At 56.7% G+C, this 23334-nt stretch overlaps 1 protein-coding gene across 6 annotated transcripts in view; it reads left to right on the top strand.

Annotated features, from left to right (window-relative positions):
• Positions 1-17934, top strand: part of SIPA1L3 (signal induced proliferation associated 1 like 3) — a 169510-nt gene extending 151576 nt beyond the window's left edge. For all 6 annotated transcript variants that reach the window (XM_027855213.1, XM_027855210.1, XM_027855211.1 and 3 more), the window contains exons 17-22: positions 4254-4419; positions 6001-6202; positions 7581-7724; positions 11894-12023; positions 17061-17142; positions 17397-17934. In XM_027855213.1, coding sequence (XP_027711014.1) covers positions 4254-4419; positions 6001-6202; positions 7581-7724; positions 11894-12023; positions 17061-17142; positions 17397-17546 — 874 coding nt within the window. In that variant the 3' untranslated portion in view covers positions 17547-17934. The remainder of the gene's footprint in view (positions 1-4253; positions 4420-6000; positions 6203-7580; positions 7725-11893; positions 12024-17060; positions 17143-17396) is intronic.
• The last annotated feature ends 5400 nt before the right edge of the window (positions 17935-23334 follow it).

Genomic DNA, 23334 nt, shown 5'->3' on the forward strand with positions numbered 1-23334 from the left:
CCGCCATAATGTGAACCACCATCCAAGTCTAGGGTGTGACTTTCTGAGGAGGATGGTGCAGAAATGAGCAGAAATGGAACTAAAGAAAACAGAGAAGGGGAAAACAGCCAGATTAGACCCAGGGTGCATAGAAGAGGTCCATAATCAAGGTGACAAAATTGTGGGAAAGTTGGGGGGATCGATTCCCGAGGTGTCCAAAGGATGTTAAAATGCTAGCGTCGTGGAAAACCATTCAGCCTTGTGAATACCAGAAAAAGGCAGCCAGGAGAACACCAGCAACCACCAGGCCATACACCTCCCTTCCCTTCTCTGTAAAACATTTGAGCATTGTCTACACATGCATCACGGGCAAGAAGTTATGAGGAGGGAATAGGGAGGCTTTTGCAAGGCATGTTCCGGGGCATGGCGTATCTTTGCCGTCACATAGTGACTGAGAGCCATACAGAATCCCAGCACTCCACTGCTCACCCTCTGCTGATCATAAAGAGAAAACCTATCTGTCCGAGCAGAATGCCACCTTCTAGTCTCTTCCAAAGAGGTGGCTCCCATCCAGACATCGCAGTGATCCAAGTTGTCTTGAAAGAGCTGTAACACCACACAGAGATGACCCTCCTCGCTGCGCTGATCATAAACATCCGGGAAGGCATAAAATAAAGCAAGGAGTTTTTTATGTTGTTCGGTTATTTTTTAGTCGTGCCCCACTCTTCGTGACCCTATTTAAGGTTTTCTTGGCAGAGATCCTGGAGTGGTTTGCCATTTCCTTCTCCAGGTCATTTTACAGAGGAGGAAACTGAGGCGGACAAGGTTAAATGACTTGCCCAGGGTCACCCAGCTGGGAATTGTCTGAGGCCAGATTTGAACTCTGGTCTTCCTGATTCCAGGTCTGGTGCTCTATTTGCCGCACCAGCGAGCTGCCCTCTAAATCAAGGAGACCTACTCTCAAAAAGGTGTTTTCCATTAAGATGGAAAAGAATCTAACACAGAGCCAAGTTCAAGAGAGATTGCCGACATTTGGATGCTTTGGTCTGTGCATGTCATTGGGGCTCATCCAGAGCTTCCTTAAAAGGAATTTAGCCTAACCATCCACACAGGAAAAACATAGTGGAAGAAAACACCTTCTGTTCACAGGATGACGTGCAGTTGCGTGGACAGCCCCGGGTCCTCTCATCATGGTGCCCGTCTTTGGCAGACAGAACAAATAGAAGTGAGTTAGGCCCAAAAAGAGAAGGTTGGACTGTCTCCAGTCATTCACAAACCTCCCAGAGCGCTTCCTAGAAACAGAGGTCCGTCATTTTTCCTCCAGTAATCTAGTGTCCTCTGATGGCAGGTGACCGGAGGATTAAACATTAATGTCACCCAGAGGTGCGGGCAGTGGAGGGACAGGCCCGTAGTGAAGGTTCTTTAGTGTGCAGGACAGCACCAATGAGAATCTATGAAAATGACCCAAAATCAAGGTTAGTCATTGTGAGAAAACTGCAGTCATGCCAGGGTGGGATGGAAGGGATGACCGTCTGCCCTACCGCCAGCCTCATGATGTCAGGAAAAGTGGCCCCTGGGGGCAGGGCTGGAAGAGATGGGCAGGGGTTACACAGGCAGGCCCGCCAGGTGGGTTACAGCTGGTGATGCTGGAAGGAGCGCCCACCTCAAGGAGACCACAGAGCCCCTTTGGGGCATTGGCACGTTGGTGGTGAGGCAAATGGACGCCAAGTATGTCCAACCCAAGTCCACCTGGGCCAGCAAAGCAGAGGGAAACCCCTGGAAGCTCTTCAGATAATGGATGAGATCGTACCCCAGCTCTTCTCACTGAAGAGCCCCATTTCCTTCCAATGAGCCTCTCTGGTAGGGGCAGCGGTCATCTCCCCGTCCTGACTGCTCCCCAGGGTAGGGCACCTACTGTGTGCTAGCCACTTTGTGATTATTCTTTCAATCAATTCCCAACAGCTCTGGGAGGTGGGTGCTGCTCTTATCTCCATTTCAGAGACAAGGAAACTGAGGCAGGCAGAGGTAAATGACTCGGCCAGGGTCACCCAGCTAGTAAGTGTCTCAGGCTGGATTTGAGCTCTGTGCCCTGTGGCACCCCCTCAGGCTGCCCACACGCCATTCAGCCCTTCTTCCTTCCAGATGGCAGTGAGGTCAGGGGAAGCATTCACCCCCTGGCAGTGGGCAGTGTCTTGGCTAGGCTGTCACTGTGTTGGGCATGAGATGCATTTGCTGTGATTGTGTGAAACGGATGCCTAATTTGCTTAATTAACCTGGCCTGAATAGGAACCTCCCCCAGGGAGGACCAGAGGCACTGAGGGAGCTGCAGGAGCCCAGGCCCAGCCTTCCCAAGCCTCCTTCCGGCGACCCCGCCTCCTGAGCCCACCTGGCAGCTCTTCCAGCCCACTTGGGTTTGGTTGGCTTCTCCGTGGAAGAGATCAGGGACTGGCGTGCCCTGCTGCCTCCCCTTGGGACAGAGGATTCTGGGAAGCGCCGGGGAGACGCGGGGCGGGGGGGGGGGGGTGCGTCTCCTACCAGGATCTGCTGAGAGGGAGCGTCTCCGTTTCTCCCCTCTTGTTCTCGGGCCACGAGAGGGGAGACGACACAGTCAGGGAGGCCCTAGGCCTGCGCTTTTCATCTGGTGGGGGAGGAGAAGGAGCCAGCCGCCTCATCTTTCCCTTTTTAAGGTCCCGGCGCAGGCAATTGAAAAATGCGCCGGGCTCCCCCAGCCCCTCTGGGCTTCAGACGGTTCGTTTCTTCTGCCCGGTTTCTGGGTCACTTCTGTGCCTCGTCAAAGGCTTTGTCGTTGAGCGCGTACATGGTGAAGCCCGGCGGTCTCTTGGTTCTCAGATCCTTTTCTGCTGCGCCGTTGTCGTGCTGAAATCCTGCCGAGCCGGCCGGGGCCAGGAGAAGAAAGCAGAAATTGTTTCATGTTGCCTTGGGTCGGAGCTGGGGAGGGGGGTGGGGCTTGTGACCTGGGTCCTGGGCTCAGAAAGCTTGACTTTTGATCTGGAATCACTCTCCCCACCTCCCAGAGAATCCGACCCACAATCGGATGTGTCTGGAGCCGGTTTTGTCATTGTTGCTGAGAGCTAAATCCATCCTTATTAGCTTAGCTCACCCTTCCCTGCGAAGGAGGGCAGTCAGATCGAAGCTGCTGCTTACATAGGTGGTGATAGAGTTCAGGCCTTGGGAGCACTGTCCGCCGTGACCCCCTCCCCAGCTGGTGGTCCCATCCCCTTGGACTAGTGCTCTAAGGGAGTGGATTTCCTGCTCCTGGCCTCTCCTGTCAAGGAGCAGCTGCACGAGCCCTTGCCGTGGGTGGGCTTCAGGGGCCCTGCCCGGCGTCCAGCCCCCAGGCTCACCACTTAGCGCCACCTCACAGGCCAGGTGTGTTTGAGTGGCTCATTCTGGCTTCCCCCACCGTGGGAGGCAGCCACGGCCGGAGGGCCATGTCACCTGTGTGGCGGCCCAGGCTTTGCAGGGAGAAGTTGGTCCATGAGCATCCCCTGTGGGGGAGCAGCGGGTCATGCTAGGCCATGGCTGCCTCCTTGGAGAAGGGCAAGGAGCAGTTCCCCCCATTTCTCCCCAAGAGCTTCTGGAGTACACCCCTGGTCAGGGACCGCTGTCTCAGTCTCTCCTTTAGTCCTGCTGGCCTCTCCCGGATGAGTGACTCGGTCCAGGCCTGCTCCACAGCATGGCCAGTGCCCGCCGTCTCCCATTGCTTCAGATGCCTTCCCCCTGTCTCCTCCACCAGCCTTCTCTTATGATGCCACGGATCCTTCAGAGACCTGGGGCTCACCCCAGCCCACCCCAATGTTCTCCGCCTGCCTGGCCCAGCTCATTGTGCCTCCTCCCCCTCCCCCACCCACCCCAGATGCTTCTTGTCATTAATTCCTCCCATTCCCAGAAAAGCAGGCCATGAAATGGGTTTCCCTTCTCTACCGTGTCTCTGGATGTAACGCTTTCTACTTTGCAAAGCACTTTACAAATATCACCAGCTTTTGATATTCACAACAACTCTGGGAGGAAGGTGCTAGTATTGTCCCCATTTTGCAGATGAGGAAACTCTGGCTGAACTCGGGTCTTCCTGACTGCAGGCCCAACGCTCCATCCGCTGAGCCACCCACTTGCCAGTGCCAAGCCCCCAAAAAGAGAAGGGCTGGGGAGCTTCCCATCTGACTGGGGAGGGAGCCATCTCTGCAAGCCAGAGGCAGCCAGGAGGGAGGGAGAGAGGCCAGGCACCCCCTGACCCTCTCCCCGGATTGTTGCAGGCAAATCGATATGAGCGCGAAGAATGTGTTTGGGCAGCCCCGGCTAAGGGCGTCCCTGCGCGATCTCCGCTCACCCCGGAAGAATTACAAGTCAACCATTGAGGATGACCTCAAGAAACTCATCATCATGGACCCCCTGACCCCAGAGCAGGAGCGAGAGTCTTCGGTGAGTGCATGGGCTCTCCCGTGGGGTCCCCAGTCCCAGACCCAGCACCCTGTGTAGGCGAGGCACAAGCTTTGGAGGCTCAGTCCGACCCCGGCTGACCCATGCCCTCCACCCCTGGCCCCTTCCTCGCGAGACAGCCAGCGTCTTGAATTTATCGTTGCTTGGTTTAGGTAGGAAGGATGGGAGTCTCAGGAGGTCTGATTGTCTGTGGTGGGAGAGGAGGATTGAGATGAAGGCTGATTGCTGTTTGATGACAGGCCTAGCAAACTGTGACGAGCTCAGCTAGAGGCCAGCTGCTGCGTGCTCCTTACACCATTCACCGCAGACATTCAGGCAGAGGGACTGGTCCCCGAGCCGGAAGCAGAGAGGGCACGAAGCGTAATCTGCCCAGCGGTGGCTGGCCCAGGAGGGATCTGCTGGGTGCTGAAAGGCAGGGCACAAGGCGTTCACCAACCAAAGGCGTCAGACCCAGGCCCAGCCCTGGGGACCTGACAGTTTAGTTAAGGAGACATACTACGTGTCCACCAAAGAGTAGCCGCTGGCTTAGACTTCGGAGCCGGAAGGAATCTTACAAACACACACACCCTCCCTTCTCCCTTCTGAGGTGGAGCCAGCAGATAGAGGCCCCCTGGCTCTCTCCCCCTAAGCAGCAGATGAAGAGGCCAGACAGACTGAAGGCGAGAGCCTGAGGCCGGCCCCCCATTTCTGCAGTGCCTCTAAGCTTAGCTCTTCCCCACAGCAACCGTGGAGGCATCATTTGCCCCATTTGATAGATGAGGAGAGCGAGGCTTACAGAGCTGATGTGACTTACCTAGGTTCATAGACACAGCAAGTAAATGCCAGAACCCAAATCTGAACCCAAGGCCTGTGAGCTTGTAGAGAGGGAGGCAGGGAGGGTGGTCCTTGTGCAGGAGCCAGAAATGGGGCCAAGCTTTGAAGGAGGGATTTGGAGAAGGAGAAAGTTGGGGGCCGCGTCAGCCATGGGCATGGCGAGGAGCAATCAGAGGAAAGGTGGGGGAGCACTTTGGACAGGCTTTCAGGAGGGCATTGCATGCCCGCCTGAGACATTTGGAGACGAAGCTGAGAAGAAACCCAGTCTCTGGTGTTTTGTGTCGTCCCGTGGGCAGGGGAGCAGGGCCGCAGTAGACTGAAAGCAGTGCTTGAGAAGGGTCAGTACCTGGGGGGAGATGCAGGAAGAGGTTGGCACAGAGCTTTAGGCAGGAGGGATGGAGGCGTGTCCCGGCCTGGACTGAGGGAGAGAAGGAAGGAAGTCTGTATCAGTGCCTACGATGGCACTCTGCTAAGTGCTTTATAATCATGTCATTTGGTCTTCACAACAACCCCTTGAGATAAATCCTCATTTCTCAGTTGAGGGAACTGAGGCAAACAGAAGTAAAGTGACTTGCCCAGGGTCACGCAACTAGGCCGGATCTGAACTCGGGCCTTGCCGACTCGGAGCCTGGTGCCCTGTCCTCTGCCCCCAGCAGCCTCTGGCAGGTGGGCAGTGACTGGGAAGGCAGAGCAGGCAGGGCCTGGGTCCTTCCGGGGGCTCTGACCTCAGGCTGTCCTCAACTCCTGCAGTCCCCCCAGAAGGCGCTGCAGAGGACCCTGTCCGACGAGAGCTTGTGCAGCGGCCGGCGGGAGGCCTCGTACTCCAGTCCACCCTGCTTCGAGCCAGGCCTGCCCAGTGACGTCCTCTTCACAAGCACGCTGCCCTCCCGCCGACAACACCAGCACTCCCACCCGCTCCCGGCCGGTGGCAACGGCTTCCCTGAGAAGAAATGTGAGCACATTTTGACGTTGGCCCTGGGCCGGGGGGTGGAGGCAGAGGTGCTTCTGGGGCTCTTTTTCCCGTTAGCTCAGTCAGTCATAGGTTCATTCAGCCCGCAAAGGCCTGGTCCAGAAGGTGGAGGGCAGAGGCATGAACACTGGCTGGGAATTGGTCCTCGGGCTCGGCAGGAGACTTGGTAGGGGCCTGATCTCTCCCCTTGCTTCCAATCTCCACGTGCCCCCATGTCCCATTTTTGTAGGATTCTTTAATCATGGGAACCCTGGCAGGGTGGGGGTCAGGGCAGACCTCTGAGCACAGGGCCCTGGGTCCCTGCAGCCATCGTGACCTGCGTCAGACCTCAGGGGATTTGGGGGTGGGCAGGATGGTCTTACCGGGCTCAGATTTGACGTGAGCTGGCCCCAGGAGCTTATTCTCAGTCTCAGGAGAATAAAAACCTCCGCTAATATCTCAAGCTCCTCAAAGTTTCACTATTTCTCTTTGCCATAATCCTATCTAATACAACCGTGGCTTTCCAAGCCAATCAGAGGACTGGCCAGACCTGGGCAAATGGGAATGTGGGGGAGGGGCTACCTCCATGGGAGGTCTGGAATGGTGGAGAGAGAAATCCGTGAGGGAGGAAGCGGGATAGGGTGCCCGGGGCCTGCTGGGCGTGTTGGGGTGTCCCTCCAAGAGGGGCCTACCAGGAGCAGCCCCCTCAGCCTGCCTAAAGGTGGGTGGACTGAGCCCTGGACCCCGTGGCTCTGGGCAGGTTAGGGACAGGGAAAACCAGGAAAGGATTGAGGAAGGCACCCTTTGAGGGGCCTCCTCAGGCAAGATGGAAGTGAAGAGTAGGATTGTGGGAGGGATCCCCTTAAGGTCATATAGAACCAGCCCATCTGGGCCTAGGCTGGGCTGGCATCTCCGGTCCTGTCCTGGCAAGCAGCAGCTGAGGGAGGCCTCTGCCCAGCACTGGCCCCGGCAGAGGAAGAGTTAATGCGGAGCTGCCTCTGGCCTGCCCACTGGGCCCCAGCGCTCCTCCCCTTCTGGGCAGCCGCCTGCGTTCTCCACCTGATGGAGGGCCCTTCTCTTGCCCACGCGGCTCGCTTGGAGGGGAGCCCTGCCTGTTGCTAACTATTGGCTGCTAATGAAGGACCCTCCAGTGTTGATGGCCCTTGTGGGAGCACAAGAATGTGAGACTGAGGGCAGCTGTCTGAGCCGCTGACGGGTGTCCCGATGAGTACGGTGGCCTGAGCTGCTGCTCTGATTGAGTCCAGGGAGACAGGGACCCTGAGGAGGGCCAGAGGCAGAAAGGGTCAGGTCCCCTCGGTCCGTTAGCGGTGCCCAGGTCAGTGCCTTCATCCAGCCCCCCTCCCCCCGTTCTGCTTGCCAGCCACCATCTCTTCCTCGGAGCTCTCCTTGACTGACGTGCGGGACCGGCCAGTGAGGCGCCTGGACCCTGGCATGATGCCCCTCCCTGACACCGCTTCTGGCCTGGAGTGGTCCAGTCTGGTCAATGCCGCGAAGGCCTATGAAGGTAAGCTCTCCCCCACCAGCACGTTCACTGGCTCTCCCCCTGAGGTGCCCGCCACGTCGCCATATACAAGTCACTGCTTTTGTAGAGCATGGTGTTCCAGATCCGATGGATGCAGCCCATCCTATCGCCAGGGGGATGGTCTTTGAATACCCAGGGGTAGTAGGAGCCTCCAGGAACACCTCGTGGGTGTTCATTCTCCTGCTTTCAGTGAATAAACTCGTCTCCCTGTGGGTGCTGGGCGTCCACTGTTGGAGTTCTGTAGGGCCTTTTTTGGGTGGCCTAAGTCAGCGGTGGCCAGACTTTACCCAGCCCCAACCACTTTAATAGGAGGGAAACAAGCTTTTGTTAAGCACCTACTATGTGCCGGGCACTGTGCTAAGCACTTTACAAATAACCTCTCATTTATCCTCACCTGGGAGGTAGGTGCTGTTTTTATGCCCAAATTTTACAGTTGAGGAAACAGAGGCAGACAGAGGTGAAGTGATTGCCCAGGGTCACACAGCTAGTAGTAAGTGTCTGAGGCTGAATTTGAAAACAGGTCTTCTTAACTCCAAGTCCAGCACTCTGTCCACTCTGATCCATTTATATTTGGGGTAAAGGAAGGAGTAATGGGAGCTTAGCTCAGAAGCGGCTCACCTAGCTAGAGGATCTCCAGGGTGACCTGCTTGGCCTGAACTAGCCTGGGCACGTCACCTCCCGACCCACAGACCATTCCCTGAAAGGCTCTTTAGAAAGGCCTGCCACTCTCCTCTGCCAAACAGAAAGCACAGCTTCAGGCTGGCCATGGAGGATGAGGGGGGTTGTGGGGAGGGTGGGGGAGCAAGGCACCAACACCCGTTGAGCCATGCTGTGCTAGCGTGGGGCGGTGGGGAAGGCGCTTTCTGCCTCAGAGGCACCGTCTGCCAGGGCTGTAGGCAGACCTGTGAAAAGCTTAGCAAGCTGCCCGGGGGGTCCGCATCCGATTGGCATGAGCAGACGCCTTACTTAGTATCCAGCTTCAGAATTCGGGGGCTGTCTTTCAGTGGCCCAAGGCCTCATCTCCTGTTGTATCTTTGGGAGCCAGCCCCGCCTGGGCGGCCTGTCTCCTTCCCCTGGTTCTCCCTGGTGTGGAGCAGCCTCATTCAGTTCCAGGGACCTGCTCCGGACCAGGCACAGCTAGGCCCAGTACAGTGAGTCGGATTCAGGGTTAGAATATAGTGAGACACTCTTGGACCATAAAATTTAATAAAACACTTTATTGATAAGATTTTAAAGAATATAATTCCTGGTTAAATAGGTCACTAGCTCAGATAAAATGGGACGCTCCATCCCTGCCCCCACACTCCAGCATTTCCTATGGCGGTCAGCAGCTCTGGATCAGAAGGACATTGCTGCAGGGGAATGTGAATTCCGCGAAAATCACAAACACCAGCCCATCTCTGATAGGCTGAGTCTTTGTGCCTCGGGGCCTCAGAAGCCAGAATTCTTTCCATTTCAAGGGAAGCCAGCCCAGTCCACATAAAGCAGGTGCCACCCTCCTCCAAAGTGGATCTCCATAGCCCCAAAGCAGCGTGTCCCCCGCAGCTTCCCAGGATCCCCAGACCCGTCCAGACTAGAGTATGGCGTTGCTGGCTGAGACTGAAGCGTCCCAGAAGGCCATGCCATTGGCCAGAGCTCTCCCTGCCCACCCCCCAGCCGCTGGTGCTGTCAGAGTCCATCTGAAGAGACCTGACCTTGTTTTTTTCCACCATCCATTAGTTGGCATCTTCATCAGCAAATATTTCTGGATTGCCTGTTGTGTTTGGGCACCTAGGGTCAGCTGCTGTGGGAGGAAACCGGACAGAAGACCAAGATAATTCCATTCACTTCAACTACTTATTAAACCCCTGCCGTTGTCCCAGGCCCTGCCCTCAAGGAGTTTATACTCTACCACACATACGTAAATACTAAGTACATAAGGGAGGCTAGATGGCACTGCAGTGGGTAGGGCACCAGGCCTGGAGTCAGGAAGACCTGAGTTCAAATCCAGCGTCAAATACTCGCTGTGTGAGCCTGGGTAAGTCGCTTGACCCTGTTTGCCTCAGTTTCCTCATCTGTAAAATGGACTGGAGAAGAAAGTGGCAAACCGCTCCAGTACCTTGGCCGAGAAACCCCAAGTGGGGTCGTGGAGAGTTGGTCATGACTGAAACAACTGAACGACAAGAAGTACATGAGTATTTTCAGGAGGGAGAACGCTGGCTGGTGGGATGGTGTCGGGCTTCGCCTAAGAGGTAGCCCCTGAGCTGGGCTTTGAAGGAAACTAAGGAGGCAGAGCAGAGGCGAGGAGGGAGTACATCGTGGGCAAAGGCATGGAGGTGGGAAATTTAATGTCATGTACAAGCAGCGGTGCGCAGGCTGGTCACACCGAGTCACTGATTCGCTGGTTCAGCGGCCATCGAGTTCGTCCCGTACCCGCAGTGCCATCTGCAGCATCCATCCCCACCAGGGCCGTTGCCTGGCCTTTGCCTGAAGATGGCTGGAGAGAAGGCACGTGGCTCTTCCCGGGGCAGCCACCCACTTCTGCCCCACTTTCCTCGTGAGGAGCTTTTTGTCTTATGCCCAACCTGAACTCTTCTCTGTGGTTCTCCTTCCCGCTCTTCTCGCCCTTCCGGTCATTGGACCACCGTGTCTTCTCCTTTCAGGTGCTCCCTTGATGGCATGGCTCCCTTGCAGCCTTTCCCCACGCTGGCTGCTTCCCTCTTCCAGGCACTTTCCAGCTTACCAATGTCTTTTCTATAATGTGAGATCCAGAAATGGTCAGAGCATGGTTAGATTGCCCCCTCCCTAGTCCTGGGTACGAGATTTCTTTCGATGTAGCCTAAAATCACTTTGGCTGATGGGGCATGTGGTCCACTCTTCCCCCAGTATCTTCCTTAGTGCACCTGCCACCTAGCCACACCTCCCCTGTCTTACGCTTGAGAAGCTGATTTGCTAAAGCCTTTATATTGACTCCTGCTCCCAGGCTGGCAAGCCGGTGAGAAGTGGGCACATATAATTATAATACCAGGGCAGATTAGTAAATGCCACATACGTGGTTGGAAAGCAGGACATGCAGAGGAAGTGAGCCTCCATCTCCTCTCCACCCGCCCCTCTCTACTCTGTTCTGGAAACTGCCCTTTCAGGTCTGACATAGCACGCAGCCCCCGGGGGAATCTGCCCCAGCTTGTCAGACGTAGCTGCCTCTGGAGGAGCCCTGCCCTGGGCCTCCTCCTTGAGGAGCTTTGGAGAGAGGGCCTGGCATGAGCCCTCCTCTGCCGAGGACAGGCAGCGAAGCAGGGCCACCTGGCCTTGGGACCCCCACAGCCCAGGAGGAGGGAGGCAGGCGGGCAGGGTCTGCGCAGGTAGGAGTCGGTTCCCTGCTACACCTGGCAGGGCTGGGGCTGAGCTGGCAGAGCCATCCCCTGAAGCTTCCTACACCCCGCCCCGCTCCATCCCACCCCCTCACCGCTTGCCCACCCTGCTCCCGACATTCTCGAGGGGGCCAGCCTCTAGAGGGGGACAGCCTCGTCGGTGCCTTCCCCGGCTTTGTTTGAATGGAGTTATGCCTGTGGCCTGGAGGCGCTGCCTTTATGCTGAGCAGTTCCCCCCTCCCCTGCCTGGTCAGGGCTGGGCCTCGCTCCTCCTCCAGCCCAGGGAGGGGGAGAATCGAGGCGCTCTCTAGGCCTTGACATAGGCCTGGGGCAGGTGGGCTCCCCTCTGGCCACAGTCTCGGCAGTCTTTCTGTGCTCAGCTGGGACGAGGGAAGCCAGCGGTGGCATGGTTACACACCAGCCCCCTCCCAGCATTCAGACAGGCCCCCCTTGTGTGTCTGGGGTCGGGGGAACAGCTTTCTCCCCCCAGGCCAAAAGGGCTCCACCCTCCTCCCCAGCTCCCCAGTCCACGGTCATGGCTTTGAACTGGCCTCGGCTGCCTCGTGACTGTTGAATTTGCCACATGCTTTGTGGGTGCTGTGGCGGACCGGGCACTGTGCTCACCGTCCCTGCTTTCCGGAAGCTCCCCTTCTAACTCGGGGGACCTTTGTAAACAGACTGCAGCCAGCAGAGCCCGAGGGCCTTCCCTGAGCAGCCGCCCCAGACTCCCCTCGCCCTTCTGGGCCGGCTTCCACCTGAGGTCCCTCAGAGCACACTGACTGGGTCTTCTCTCCCTAACAGTGCAGCGAGCGGTCTCTCTCTTCTCTCTCAATGACCCGGCCCTGAGCCCCAACATTGCACCAGCACACAGCCCAGTTCACTCGAGCCTGGAGAGGACGCCCACCACCCCCCGAACAACCCCCACAATGAGGTGAGGCACCACCCGGTACCGGGGCAGGGTATGACAACGAGCGTTAAACACCTACTGTGTGCCAGGGATACCAGGAAAGGCCCATGGCAGTCCCTGTCCTCAGGGGGCTTACAGTTTATTTACAGACTACATACAGACAAGCTATAGCCAGGACAAACTGGAGGGCCCTCTGCAAGAGCCCAAGTTTAGGTAAGAGCTGGCCCCTCCCTACTTCCATCCCAGTGCAGTGAGGCTGGGCACTGGGTGAGGGGCTGGGGAGGCAGAGGTCAAAGTGAAGGAGGCTGGCCCTCCTCTCAAGGACCTTACATTCTGTAGGGTCTGTGAGGGAAGGAATCCCAGGTCCTGGGAGAAGAGAAACCACTCAGAACCAGCCACACTGGCCAAGACTGGGGTGGCATCGAGGCAGGACTCTGAAGGAACCCAAAGGTTCTGAGACACAGGGCAGGAGGGGGCACAGCCTTGGGGTTTAGCGGGCAAAGAGAGTGTTTGTCAGTCAGCAAGCATTTATTAAGCACCGACTGTGTGCCAGGCACTGTGCTAAGCACGGGGCGTACAAAAAGAGGCAAAAGACAGTCACAGTCTGCTGGAGGACACACAATGCACATAGCAAGCTCTATCCAGGATAAACAGGGTAGTTAACAGATGGGAGGCATTAGGATGAAGAGAGGCTAGGGAAGGCTTGCTGGGACTTAAAAGGAGCCAGGAAGGTCAGTGGTCAGAGCAGAGGGGGGAGAGTGGTCCAGGCCTGGGAGACGGCAAGAGAGAACTGAGGGAGGAGAGAGAACAGGCATGGGGGACTGAGCCGAGAGGTGGAGGGTCTCGTTCATGGAACAGCCAGGAGGTCAGGGGCACTGGATGGGAGAGTGGGTGGGTGGGGGGAGCCAAGAAAGGGAGGGGGGCAGGTTAGGAAAGGCTTTGAAGGCACTTTTTACATGATCCTGGAGAGAGACCTGGTGGAGGCGGTTCAGTTGTACCTCTCCTCTGTGGGTGGGAAGTAGGGAGCCAGCGCAGGTCTTTGAGCAAAGGACATGACATGTCATCTCTCTGTAAGAAGGTGGATGTTTTAGGATTGGGGGGGTGGGGCATGGCTGAGGAAGGAAATGGGGTTAATAACAAGAATAGTCAGCATTTCTGCGGCACTTTAAGGTTTGCAAACCTCTTTACAAATACCTCATTTGATCCACACAATAACCTTGGGGTATAGGCGCTGTTGTTATTCCTGTTCAACAGATGAGGATACTGAGGCAGACGGGGTTTAAGTGACTTGCCCAGAGGCACACAGCAAGTATCTGAGGTCAGATTTGAACTCAGGTCTTTCTGACCCTTAAGTCTGGTGCTCTACCCACAAAGCCACCTCTCGACATCTCAACCGCCAGGCAAGGCCTGGAAGGCTCAAGGTGCAGATACAAGAGGAATCAGCGGAGAATAAGGGGAGCCGAGTGAGTTCACACCCGGTGTGAACTGTGGGCTCTGTCTTCTTGGAAAAACAAGAGGCAGTTCATTGGCTGAGGGTTGGAAAGATGGAGGGAGGCCCAGGGCTGTGGGTGAGCATGAGAAGAGGAAAGAAGTTTGCCTAGTTAGGGCAGGGGAGAGATGAGGAGGATGGCAGAGGAGCAGTTAGCAGTGCAGTGAGCTCCCCCCAAAGTCTTCCAAAGAGACCTAGAAAACACGCCAGGCTGAGTAGTGGTGGGAAAATCCAAGACAGTCAGGAGGAGGCGTTTTTCTAGCCTAGATCAGCTCAGGGCGATGGACAGAGAGGTCTGTGGAATATACAAACCAAGAAGGGGCGGTGCCTGACCCTCGCTGGTGACCAGAGCGGGCAGCAGCATGGCTTCAACCCCAGGGGCAGAGCCAGGGCTTGGGTCTAGTTTTAGCCCTGTCTGAAGCCTGCTAGGAATAACTGCGGCAGGAATCCCAGACCAAACAGCAGAGCCACTCAGCTGGCTGATACGGCCAGAGCCCAGCAGCATCTGCTCTTGCTAAGACCCGACCCCAGGTCGGAAGCTTGCAGAGCTCAGACCAAGGGGCGATGATCAGATTTCGCCCTGGAGCAGACCATTTGGAGAGCACTGAAAGCTTACAGGTCTCTAACCTATGCCCCAAATTCTGGAATAACCCAACACCCAATACCCCAAGGAGGCAGCGGCAGGACCAGCCTAGACCTTCCGTCCAGAAGGGTGGCGAAGCCCAGCCCTAGTGTCTGATTAGAAGTCGAAAAGTAGACAGAAAAACGGGCAAATAAAAAAAGAACCTGGCCATAATAAGCTATCATGATATCAGGAACACTCAAAACATAAATGCAGAAGGAGGGAATGACTCCAAAATGTCTATAAACAAAGCCTCGGAGAAAAATGCAGCTTAGACACATTCAGCTAGATTCTTAGGAAACATGAAGCAAAAGTTTCAAAAAGATTTTAAAATATTTTTCTAAATGAAATAAGACCATTAGAGGAAAAAAGAGGGAAAAGGTGGATGGGCAGCAGGAATTGAGGGAAGGACGAGTGGATGGCAGGAATCGGGGAGGGTGCAGTGGCCGTGAGGGCCTCACTGAGGTCAGATACCATGACCCTGTAATCCGTCCTCCTGGGCTGCCCTCATTCCCAGCCCCCAAAGCTCATCACTGGGCCAGTTTGTTTCTCCTCCCTTGGCCTCTCTAGGCCTGGTGAGGTTCCCAGGCTTCAATGGAAGCAGGCAGCCAAGAGCCTTCCATCTCATTCATCTCCGCCACATCTCCTGGAGAGCCCTGGGCCCCCGACGGGCTCCGCTTTAGTCAAGCCTGACCCCAGCTAGCCTCCATTCCTTCCCACAGGCCCAGGCATGGAGCCACACTGGTGCCAGGGACCAAGCAGGCAGAGAGCTGCACCTTCCATGTTGGGGTGACTCATCGTAGCCATGGGTTGGGACAGGAACCGGTCGTCTGGTCTGCCAGCCCAGGAATCTGGCTGGGCTCAATTTCAGGAAACCCAATAACCAGATAGGAATGTCTTTATGAGCCACATGCCTACCCGTGGGATCCGTATGCCAAATTAGGGGGCAGGCCTTTGTCTATGTGTTGGGCACCAAAGGGGGACATCTAGCGGTGAGAGTTGGCCATGGCAGCCCAGAGCTTCAGGCCCAGTAGGGGTGCCACTGCCCCTCAGCCCTCCTTATTCTTCCAGAAATTGGAGGTCTTCCCCTCTCATTGGATTCCCAGCAAGGGGATCCTGTCTGTGCCGCCCCCTCTAAGATAGAAATGCCCAGGTCTCCTTCCCAGGCACACTGGCCTCCCAAGTCGGGGCTGGGCTTCCGCCATTCCCACTTTGCTCTTAGTGCCCCCTTGTTCGTGCGGCTTCCAAGTGGCTACTCCTGTTTCAGGGTCCAGACCCGCCTCAGGTTCCCATCTTCCGTGGTTCTTGGATATCTTCCAGCCCTCTGTACCTCGCTCATCTTTGGTCTGAGGCAGAGAAGAATTTGTTTTCTAGACCACCTGGAACCTGAGTCCCAGGCAGCTGGCAGAAGCTGTTCCCTTCCCGCCACCCCCACTTTGATCCATGAGTCTTTGGGGAAATCCAGGAGCAGCCAGATAGCTTGAAGGCAGGGGACTGGACTGGATGACCTGGTCATCCTTTCTGTCTGGAATCCAGACTTGCTGGGTGTCAGGCTGCCTGAGGAGGTGCTGGAGGCTTTATCCCAGACCTCTGCTCAGGACAGATGGATTGAGAGCAGCCATAAGGGTTCCGTCCAGTGCACGTGCCTGTTTCCAGGAAGCTGGCACAGCCGGCTCTTCTGGGACTTGCTGCCTAGGGGCTGTGGGGTGGATTTTGGTCTCCTCAGAAGACTGGAGCCTGGCTGGGGTCAGGCCCCTGGCCCTCTGACTGCACCCGCCTGACCTGATGTGAAGTCGTGTAAGATCCTCACAAAGGCACGTGCCAGTCCCCCAGGGCCCTTTTCACCGGGGGCAGTGGCACTCTGGTGGGAGAGACAGAACAAGCTCCCCCCACCCTGCCTTCAGGAAGAGACTCTGGGATCCCCCTCTGCCGTTGTGGCCAGGGCGCACCATACCGTGTGTGTCTTGGGCCTCCAGGCCCAGGCGGAAGAGAAGAGGGGCCCTGTCGCCCACCCCGAGGCTGACAGTGTTCTTTGTTTTCTGCATCTTCCTTCCCCTGCGCTCCTCACTAACCCAGGGGCTCTGGAGCAAACCTCCATGACAGGAGGCCCAGTGCAGGGCACCAGACACAGAGGTCACATCACCGGTCCACTGGTCACCCACCCCCAGCAGGCCTTCTCAGCACATCTCCGGTCTGTGGTTCCCATGACCTAGAACATGGCCGGCATCCCCAGGGGCCCCAGGCCAGAGCTAATGAGAAGCTGGCAGGGAACAGCATTCTCGCCTGTGGGGGCCAAACTCCAAAGCAGTAGGAGCCAAAGAGGGAGGCTCGGGGGATGACTCCTTCCTCTCACCCAGAGTTCCTTGCGCCGCCCCTCCTTGGACTTCCACTCTTAGGAGAGGGCCCTGGAGGTTTGGTATAGAGCAGGACTTCCCAGGGCAGGGGACGTATTGGGAAACTGCTTTGTAGACACGTGAGGAAGAAGACGCGGCCTCCCACGGTTACAGGAAGGTGGGCTTGAAGTGTATCGAAGAAGATGCAGGGGCGCCGGAGAGCCCTCCTGGCACTCGGGTCATTGTGTCTAACATACGCAGATGCCACAGCGGGCCCCTGAACCTCAGCAGTGCCCAGAGATGGGGGCTGAGAAGGGAAGATGATGGTGTGGTGCCCCACGCCCTGGACTGGGAGACAGGAAGACCTGAGTTCAAATCCATGCCCAGACTCTTACGCACTTGAGGCACTCTGTGCCTCAGTTTCCTCATCTGTGAAATGGGGATCACAGTAGGGTTGTCGTGAGGCTTTAATGTCTACGTCCTCATACGAGAGGACATGTGGCCCTTTGGGGGCTGGCAGGGGACGACCGTCTCCCCTAAAAACCTGGCCCAAATCCGATGGGCCGATGTGGGCGTCAGTGGCTGCAGGACTGACTCTGCCTCTCCCCTCCCTTCAGCGAGGAGCCCCCTGTGGACCTGCCTGGGAAGGTGTACCAGCTAGAAGTGATGCTGAGGCAGCTGCACAGTGACCTTCAGAAGGTGAGAGTACTGGGTACCGGGGACTGGGTCCGGGTGCAAGTCTCACCTCAGCTATTCTTTCCTTTGCTGTGTGACCTTGGGGAGGTAGGTACCTTGCCCTCTCTGGACTAGCTCTAGAATCCCACATTCCTCCTCCATGCCCCCCCATAAGATGGCAGATTACCAGCCTGTCGCTTCCCCGGCCCCACAGATGTCACGCGGCCCTCTGCATCCCGCCCCTTCTGCCCGCCCCTCACGGCGTTTGTTCTCTGTAGGAGAAACAGGACAAGGTGGTCCTGCAGACTGAGGTGGCCACCTTGAGGCAGAACAACCAGCGGCTGCAGGAGGAATCGCAGGCGGCCAATGAGCAGCTGCGGAGGTTTGCGGAGATCTTCTCCAGCGCAGTGGAGAAGAAGGAGACCTGAAGGCAGGGACTGCTGGGCCCTGCCCCTCCCCCACCCCCCCTCCGCCCTCGGGCGGCACAGGGTGCCAGGCTGTCCCGGAGGCAGGCGGGGTGGAGATGGGGTCCTCGGAGTCACCTGGGCTCCCCTACCCAGAGGCCCTTGGGGCAGTGGAGCCACACTAGTGACCAGTCCTCCCCACTGTCATGAAACCTTGAACCCACTGGCCAGCCCTTGGTGTATTGAGTTCTGACGCAATATAGAAACCCTTTGGACCAACTGGGAGGGTAGGGGCAGGCTGGGGGCACGCCTCCCCCCACCTGCCCCCTACCATCAAGTTTCCGAAAAACCTCGGAGCACTTTTTTCCAAGCTAAAGTACTTTCTAGTAAACCCAAGATGGAGAAATCCCAATGTTCAGAGTGTAAATGTTCTTTATTGAGAAAGAGAGAGAGAAAGAGAGAAACACTATATTTGTACAAATAGGACAGTTTGTAGCCTTTTTTTTCTATGAGACTTGTCTAGCCGCCATGGGCGGCCTGCTTGGCTGGGTGGTCCTGGAACCAAAGGGTGGGGTTGGGGCTGCTGACGGGCTTACCCGTTCCTCCTTCCCCCCGCCCCTCAGAGCCTGCTCAGCACTGATGCCAAACTACTGAATCCAGACTGTGGCTGAGGCCTGGGGTCTCTGGGGCCCGTGGTGAGGCTGCAGGTGGCCTTTGTCCCCCATCCCGAGCTCTCCCTGAGCCCCACTTCCTTCATTTTCCTGAACGTGGGGTCTAAACCCCGCCCCCCCATCTCTTCCCCTGCTAAGGAGGGGCTGGAGTGGGAGGGTTAGAAAGGACTTTTCTTTCCTCTTTTTTCCTTGGAAAGCCACCAGACTCATTGGGCTCTGGGTGAGGCTTCAGGCCTGCTCGTGTAGGACACACACTGTGGAGCTAGTGCCCCCCAAGGCAGCCCCTCCTTCGCTGCCTGCAGCTTGTCTGAGGCAATAAGGAATGAGGGGCCGGGCGGCAGGCCTGCGCACCGGCCCGGCAGCTACATGTGGTACTACGCTGGAAGCTTAGGAAAAGAGCAGCTGGTTTTTTTTTTTCTTTAAAGAAAAAAGTATAAATATAATATATATTTATTTTTTCATGCAAAGCCACCACGGAACAATTCAATAGTAATCCTCTGTGGATCTATTTCCAGCCTCATGCTGAGGACGCAATCTACAACCCACCCCAAGCTGGGCCTTGCCCTGAGACACCCCGGGCCGCTCGCAGCCCCAGGCCCCTGAGGCTTGAGGAGGACAGCACAGCAAGGGGCAGCCGGTCTTGGGAGCCCTGGAGGCTCCCGCGGCTTCCGTGGCCCAGAGTCAAAGAAAGCCACGTTGGGGTCTGGAGACTCGGGCTGCGGCTAGACTGGTTTTTTCCTCCAAAGAATCCTCTGGTCCTCATCTGGAACAGAGGGGTGTGCTTAGCAAGAGATCCCGGGTCTCCTCTTCCTCCCCTGACATGGCCACAGGCAGATCTGGTGCCCTCAGGACCCCAAAGCAGCGCCCCCACCCCAGCATTTGTCTCTCACCCTCCCCTTGATGAGGCCGTCTCCCTGGTGCAGGAAGGGTTCATCAGGCAGGGGGGAAGGGGAAGGGGTATTAACCACATCTTTCTCCAATGTAATTAGGCCCCTTCAGTTTCAAACCAGCTCCGTCCTGATTAGATGAGAGAGAGCAGGGGATAAAATATTGGAGATGGGAAGATGTATCCATAAATCTAGCTGCCCCTCCCCCTGCCCTTGCCCCACCAGATGGGCACCAGGGAGGCCCTGGCGAGTGTGGTTGAAGCTGCCCCTGGCCCTCCCATTCCTGGCCCAGTGGCCTTACTGCAATGTCCCTCCTGGCCCCTCTCTCTGGGATCTCCCTAGCAGGGCCCCCACCTTCCATATGCTTTTGTTTCCCCCCACCCCTCCTCATGTGTAGGGATCATTCAGATCATTCTGGGGCATGATTGTATACATTGACCAAGTGTAAATTACGGCTGGTGCGGTTTTTTGTTGTCATTTTGTGAGGATCTATACAGATAAAATCTGTCTATTTAATTTTGCCCTGACATTCTTCCTGACGGTTGACAGCAGCACCTTTTCCTATGTCGACTGGGTTTTTTTGTTTTTTATTGGAAGGGTGGGTGGGTGGGTACTTTCTTTTTTTGTCATTGTTATTTCCCCCAGTCTTGAGATTAGGGGTTTTGTTTCTGGAAGTTTCAGAGGAAATAAACGTTTCATAGAAATTGCTTGTTCTTGCTGCCTGGGTGCCTGGGATACAAATCGAGAGAGCCTGGCGAGCCCACCTCTGGCGGCATCTGCTCGAACGCCCCGGGCCCACACTGGCTGCTTCTTTGTAAAGGAGAGCGCTCTAATGACTGCACAGGCTTCCAGAGGAAGAGGGAGTGCCCCATCTTGTGAGCTGGGCAAGCAGGGTCTGGCATCCCAGGTGTGCTTCTAACCGGAGCTGGACAAGATGACCCCTTCCAACTAAGTCTGATCTTATTTCTCCAGCCTACTGTCGCCTTTTGAGTACTGGCCCTGGTCCTGGCCCACTGCCTCTTCAAGGAAGTGCTCGTCACAGTGGGTAGGTTTGGGACGGGGAATGAAGCCAGCTACCTAACAGACTGGTTTCCTCTCCACCCCCGCCACTCCTACATTGGCAAGTTCTTGGTGTCGTTCCATGAGTTTCTGTTCCATGGCTGGCCAGCAGACCCTATCCTGCCCTTGGGATCCTCAGGCATGGAGAGCATCAGGATGGCTGCTGTCCTGGGTCAGGCCAGTTCTCTTTCCTGCTAATGGACTGGAATCTATCCCTAGCTTGAGTGCCAACCACCCACAGACTCCTAGCCTAGGTCCCAGAATGGTGGTCTCAAACCTGCCCAGTCCTGCCAGTGGATCAGTCCTGGGCAAATCTCTAAGCACAGAAAAACCTGGAAACCAGGCCTCAGCTGCATTCAGATTCATCTGACCCCTGGCCACAGAGTGGCAGGTCCCAAACCAGTTCTCTAACCCTGACCTATCTGATCCCTAAGCCACCCACAAGCGGAGCTTTCATGTTGACCACAAACTGACCTCCCCAGGATGAGTGTGAATGGTTCTGTTCCCACTGCCAGGTAGCCAGCTGAGGGCCCATGCCTAAGCAGCAAGTGTTGAGGTCCATCGGGAAGTCTCCTAGGGAGGTCTTGAGCTCCAGACTCTGTCAGTGATGGCCCAAATGGTCTCTTTCCTGAACCCATCCATTATCAGAGGGCCACAGTGGATTTCAACACGTTACCTCCCCTGCAGGAATGTTTCAGCCAGAAAGTTATCCAGAACAGAACTTCTGGAAATAACATCTTAAAATAGCAGACCTGAAAAGACCTTGGAGGCTCCCTGGGCCAGTAGCACACATAAGGGAAACTCAGACCCTGGGGCGCCAGCACCCAGGCCACTGTACCAGCTTCCCCCATTCCCGCAGACATCCTCTGTGTCTCTGCATTTCAAGGGGAGGGGCAGGGTCTCGTGCCCCCAAGGAGTCTAGCTCCAGTCTGGAGATTTGGTAGGAATGTGAAATTCACCTCCAGGTTGCAGTACCCAGCATCTCCCAAACACACCCTCACTCGCAGCCTGTCTCCTTACCCTCCACCTCATCTCTCCATCTGCTTCTCGTGGACGCCCTCTCTCTAGTCTGTGGCATTTGACTTTGCCAAGCGTTCTGGGTGTCTCCTTCCATCTGGGCCCCCAGTTTTCAGTACTGCCCTCTCCGGAGTCTGACCCTCTGTCCCCTGATCCTGCCATCACCACCACCTGACCTTCCTGCCTCTTTCTCTCTCTCTGCGCTGACTGCTTTCCTTGGGTCTCCTGCTCTCCCTCTCTCCCCTCCATGCCATCTGCATCTGTCTCTTCCGGACCTGACCACTTTCCCTTGCCCTCTGTCTATTTGCCTGTCTCTCCCTTGCTAGGTCACTTGCACTGTTCGTGGCCTCTCCTAATCTATCTTCCCCCCTTCCCCCTCTCCTCTCTCTATCTTTCGCCCTACCCTTGGCTGCTTGGGGGTGAAGGTGAAGGATGGACTGCTGCCTACACACACGCTCTGTCTCCCTACCAGCAGCAAGGTGAACAGTGTGGGGACATGATACTGATTCGGGGAGCCTGCAGGACTGGACTGGTTGCTGCTCTCCCTACACGCCCCCCCCAACAATCCCTTCTCCCACTTCCCACCCTCTGTCTCTGTCTCTTGCTGCAGCAGCTGCCCGTTGCCAGGGCGACCACAGCTGGTTGGATGTGGGGGGGGGGTGCTGCAGTCTCTTATCACCCCATCCCCCCTCCCCTTCCCTTCTCTTACCAGCAAGGCAGGAGGGGGTGGGGGATGGAGTCAGGGCGGGAGATGGGGAGAAGCAGGGAGAGAAGAGATGAGGATTGGAGGAATATGGGGAGACAAGGAGCGACGGAGGGGGATGGGGAGAGAGACGGAAAGAAGGGAAGGGTATGGCTGATGATGAACACTAGAGAAATGGGGTGTTGGAGAGACTTGGGGCGGTAACAGGAAGAGACTGGAGGAAAGTGGGGGAGAGGGGTGATAGGGAGGGTCTGGGGAAGGAAAAGAGAAAGAAGAGGAAATGGGGTGTTGGGGAGGGAGACCCAAGAGGAGGTGGCATGATAGCCTGGAGGGAGACTGGAGGTGTTAGGGAAAGAGACTGGAGGAAGATGGGAAGAAAGATGAGTCAAGGAAAAGAAACAGACAAAAGCTGGACTAGGGCCCTCGCCTCCTCCCTCTCTCCTTCCTGCCTTCCCCACCCCAACAGGGCGCCGACAGAAGGAGGCAGCGGCCAGGGCGCAGCAGGGCCAGGCCCGATTTAATACACAGAACAGGGTGATCCACAGTAGAGGCAGGCAAGGGGGGAGACAGGCTGTACAGGGAGGTGGGGGGATGGGGCCATGGTGCCAGGAAGCCAGGGCCAGCCCATGGCGCCCTGGCCCCCCAGGACCCCCCTCTCCCTGGCCTTACCCACTTGCTCAGGAACCCCAGCGTCTTTTGGATACCCCAACAATTAAACACACACGACCACAAGAAACAGCTGCCCCCCTCGCCAACTGCCCTCAAGATGGGCATCAGGGTTCAGGGGACCCCCCATTGCCAAGGGGCCTGGTCCTTGCCTGGCAAGGGGATGGGGATGGGGAGAAAAAAACCAGTACGGGTGCAAACTCTGTGCTTCTCATTCTGGCGAGCGCCAGAGCCCGCCTTGCCCAGCCCCTGCCCACAGTTTGCAGTGGGCATGGGGGAGCGGGCACAAGGAGGGGGGCAAGGGGAACAGGACTTTAAAAACCATGGTTCACATCATGCAACGCCCACGGCGGGCACCGCGGGAAGGGTCAGGGGGCAGGCCAAAAAGGGGCAAGCATGGCACCTGCCTACCCAGAGCATGAGGTGGGAAACTGCCTGCTGCTGGGGTGGGCCCCCAGGATGGGACTAGACCACCAGCTTCCCCACAGAATTAGGGGAGGGGGCCGAGCAGGAAGTCAGCACAGGCCCAGTGGGAAACTCGGGGCGGGGGGGTGCCCACCATCCAGGCCCACCAAGTTGTATAGTTCTCTCTCTGTATATATTACTTTGTCTTTTTTTTTTTAACTTTTTGTCTTTTTCTCTAGAAAAAGGCTCCATCCATGCCCCTACCACTCCCTAGCCGGTGCCCGCCCCCTAGTGCCCGCCCACAGGCGGGTTATGGCTTTGAGGAGAGCAGCATCCCCAGCACCCACCACCCGGGAGTGGAGGCCGGGCTAGCTTCCCCCGCCCAGGAGGGAGGGAGGCCGGAG

This window comes from Vombatus ursinus, unplaced genomic scaffold (genome assembly GCF_900497805.2).
Source record: "Vombatus ursinus unplaced genomic scaffold, bare-nosed wombat genome assembly UNPS02010822.1, whole genome shotgun sequence".
NCBI lineage: Eukaryota > Metazoa > Chordata > Mammalia > Diprotodontia > Vombatidae > Vombatus > Vombatus ursinus.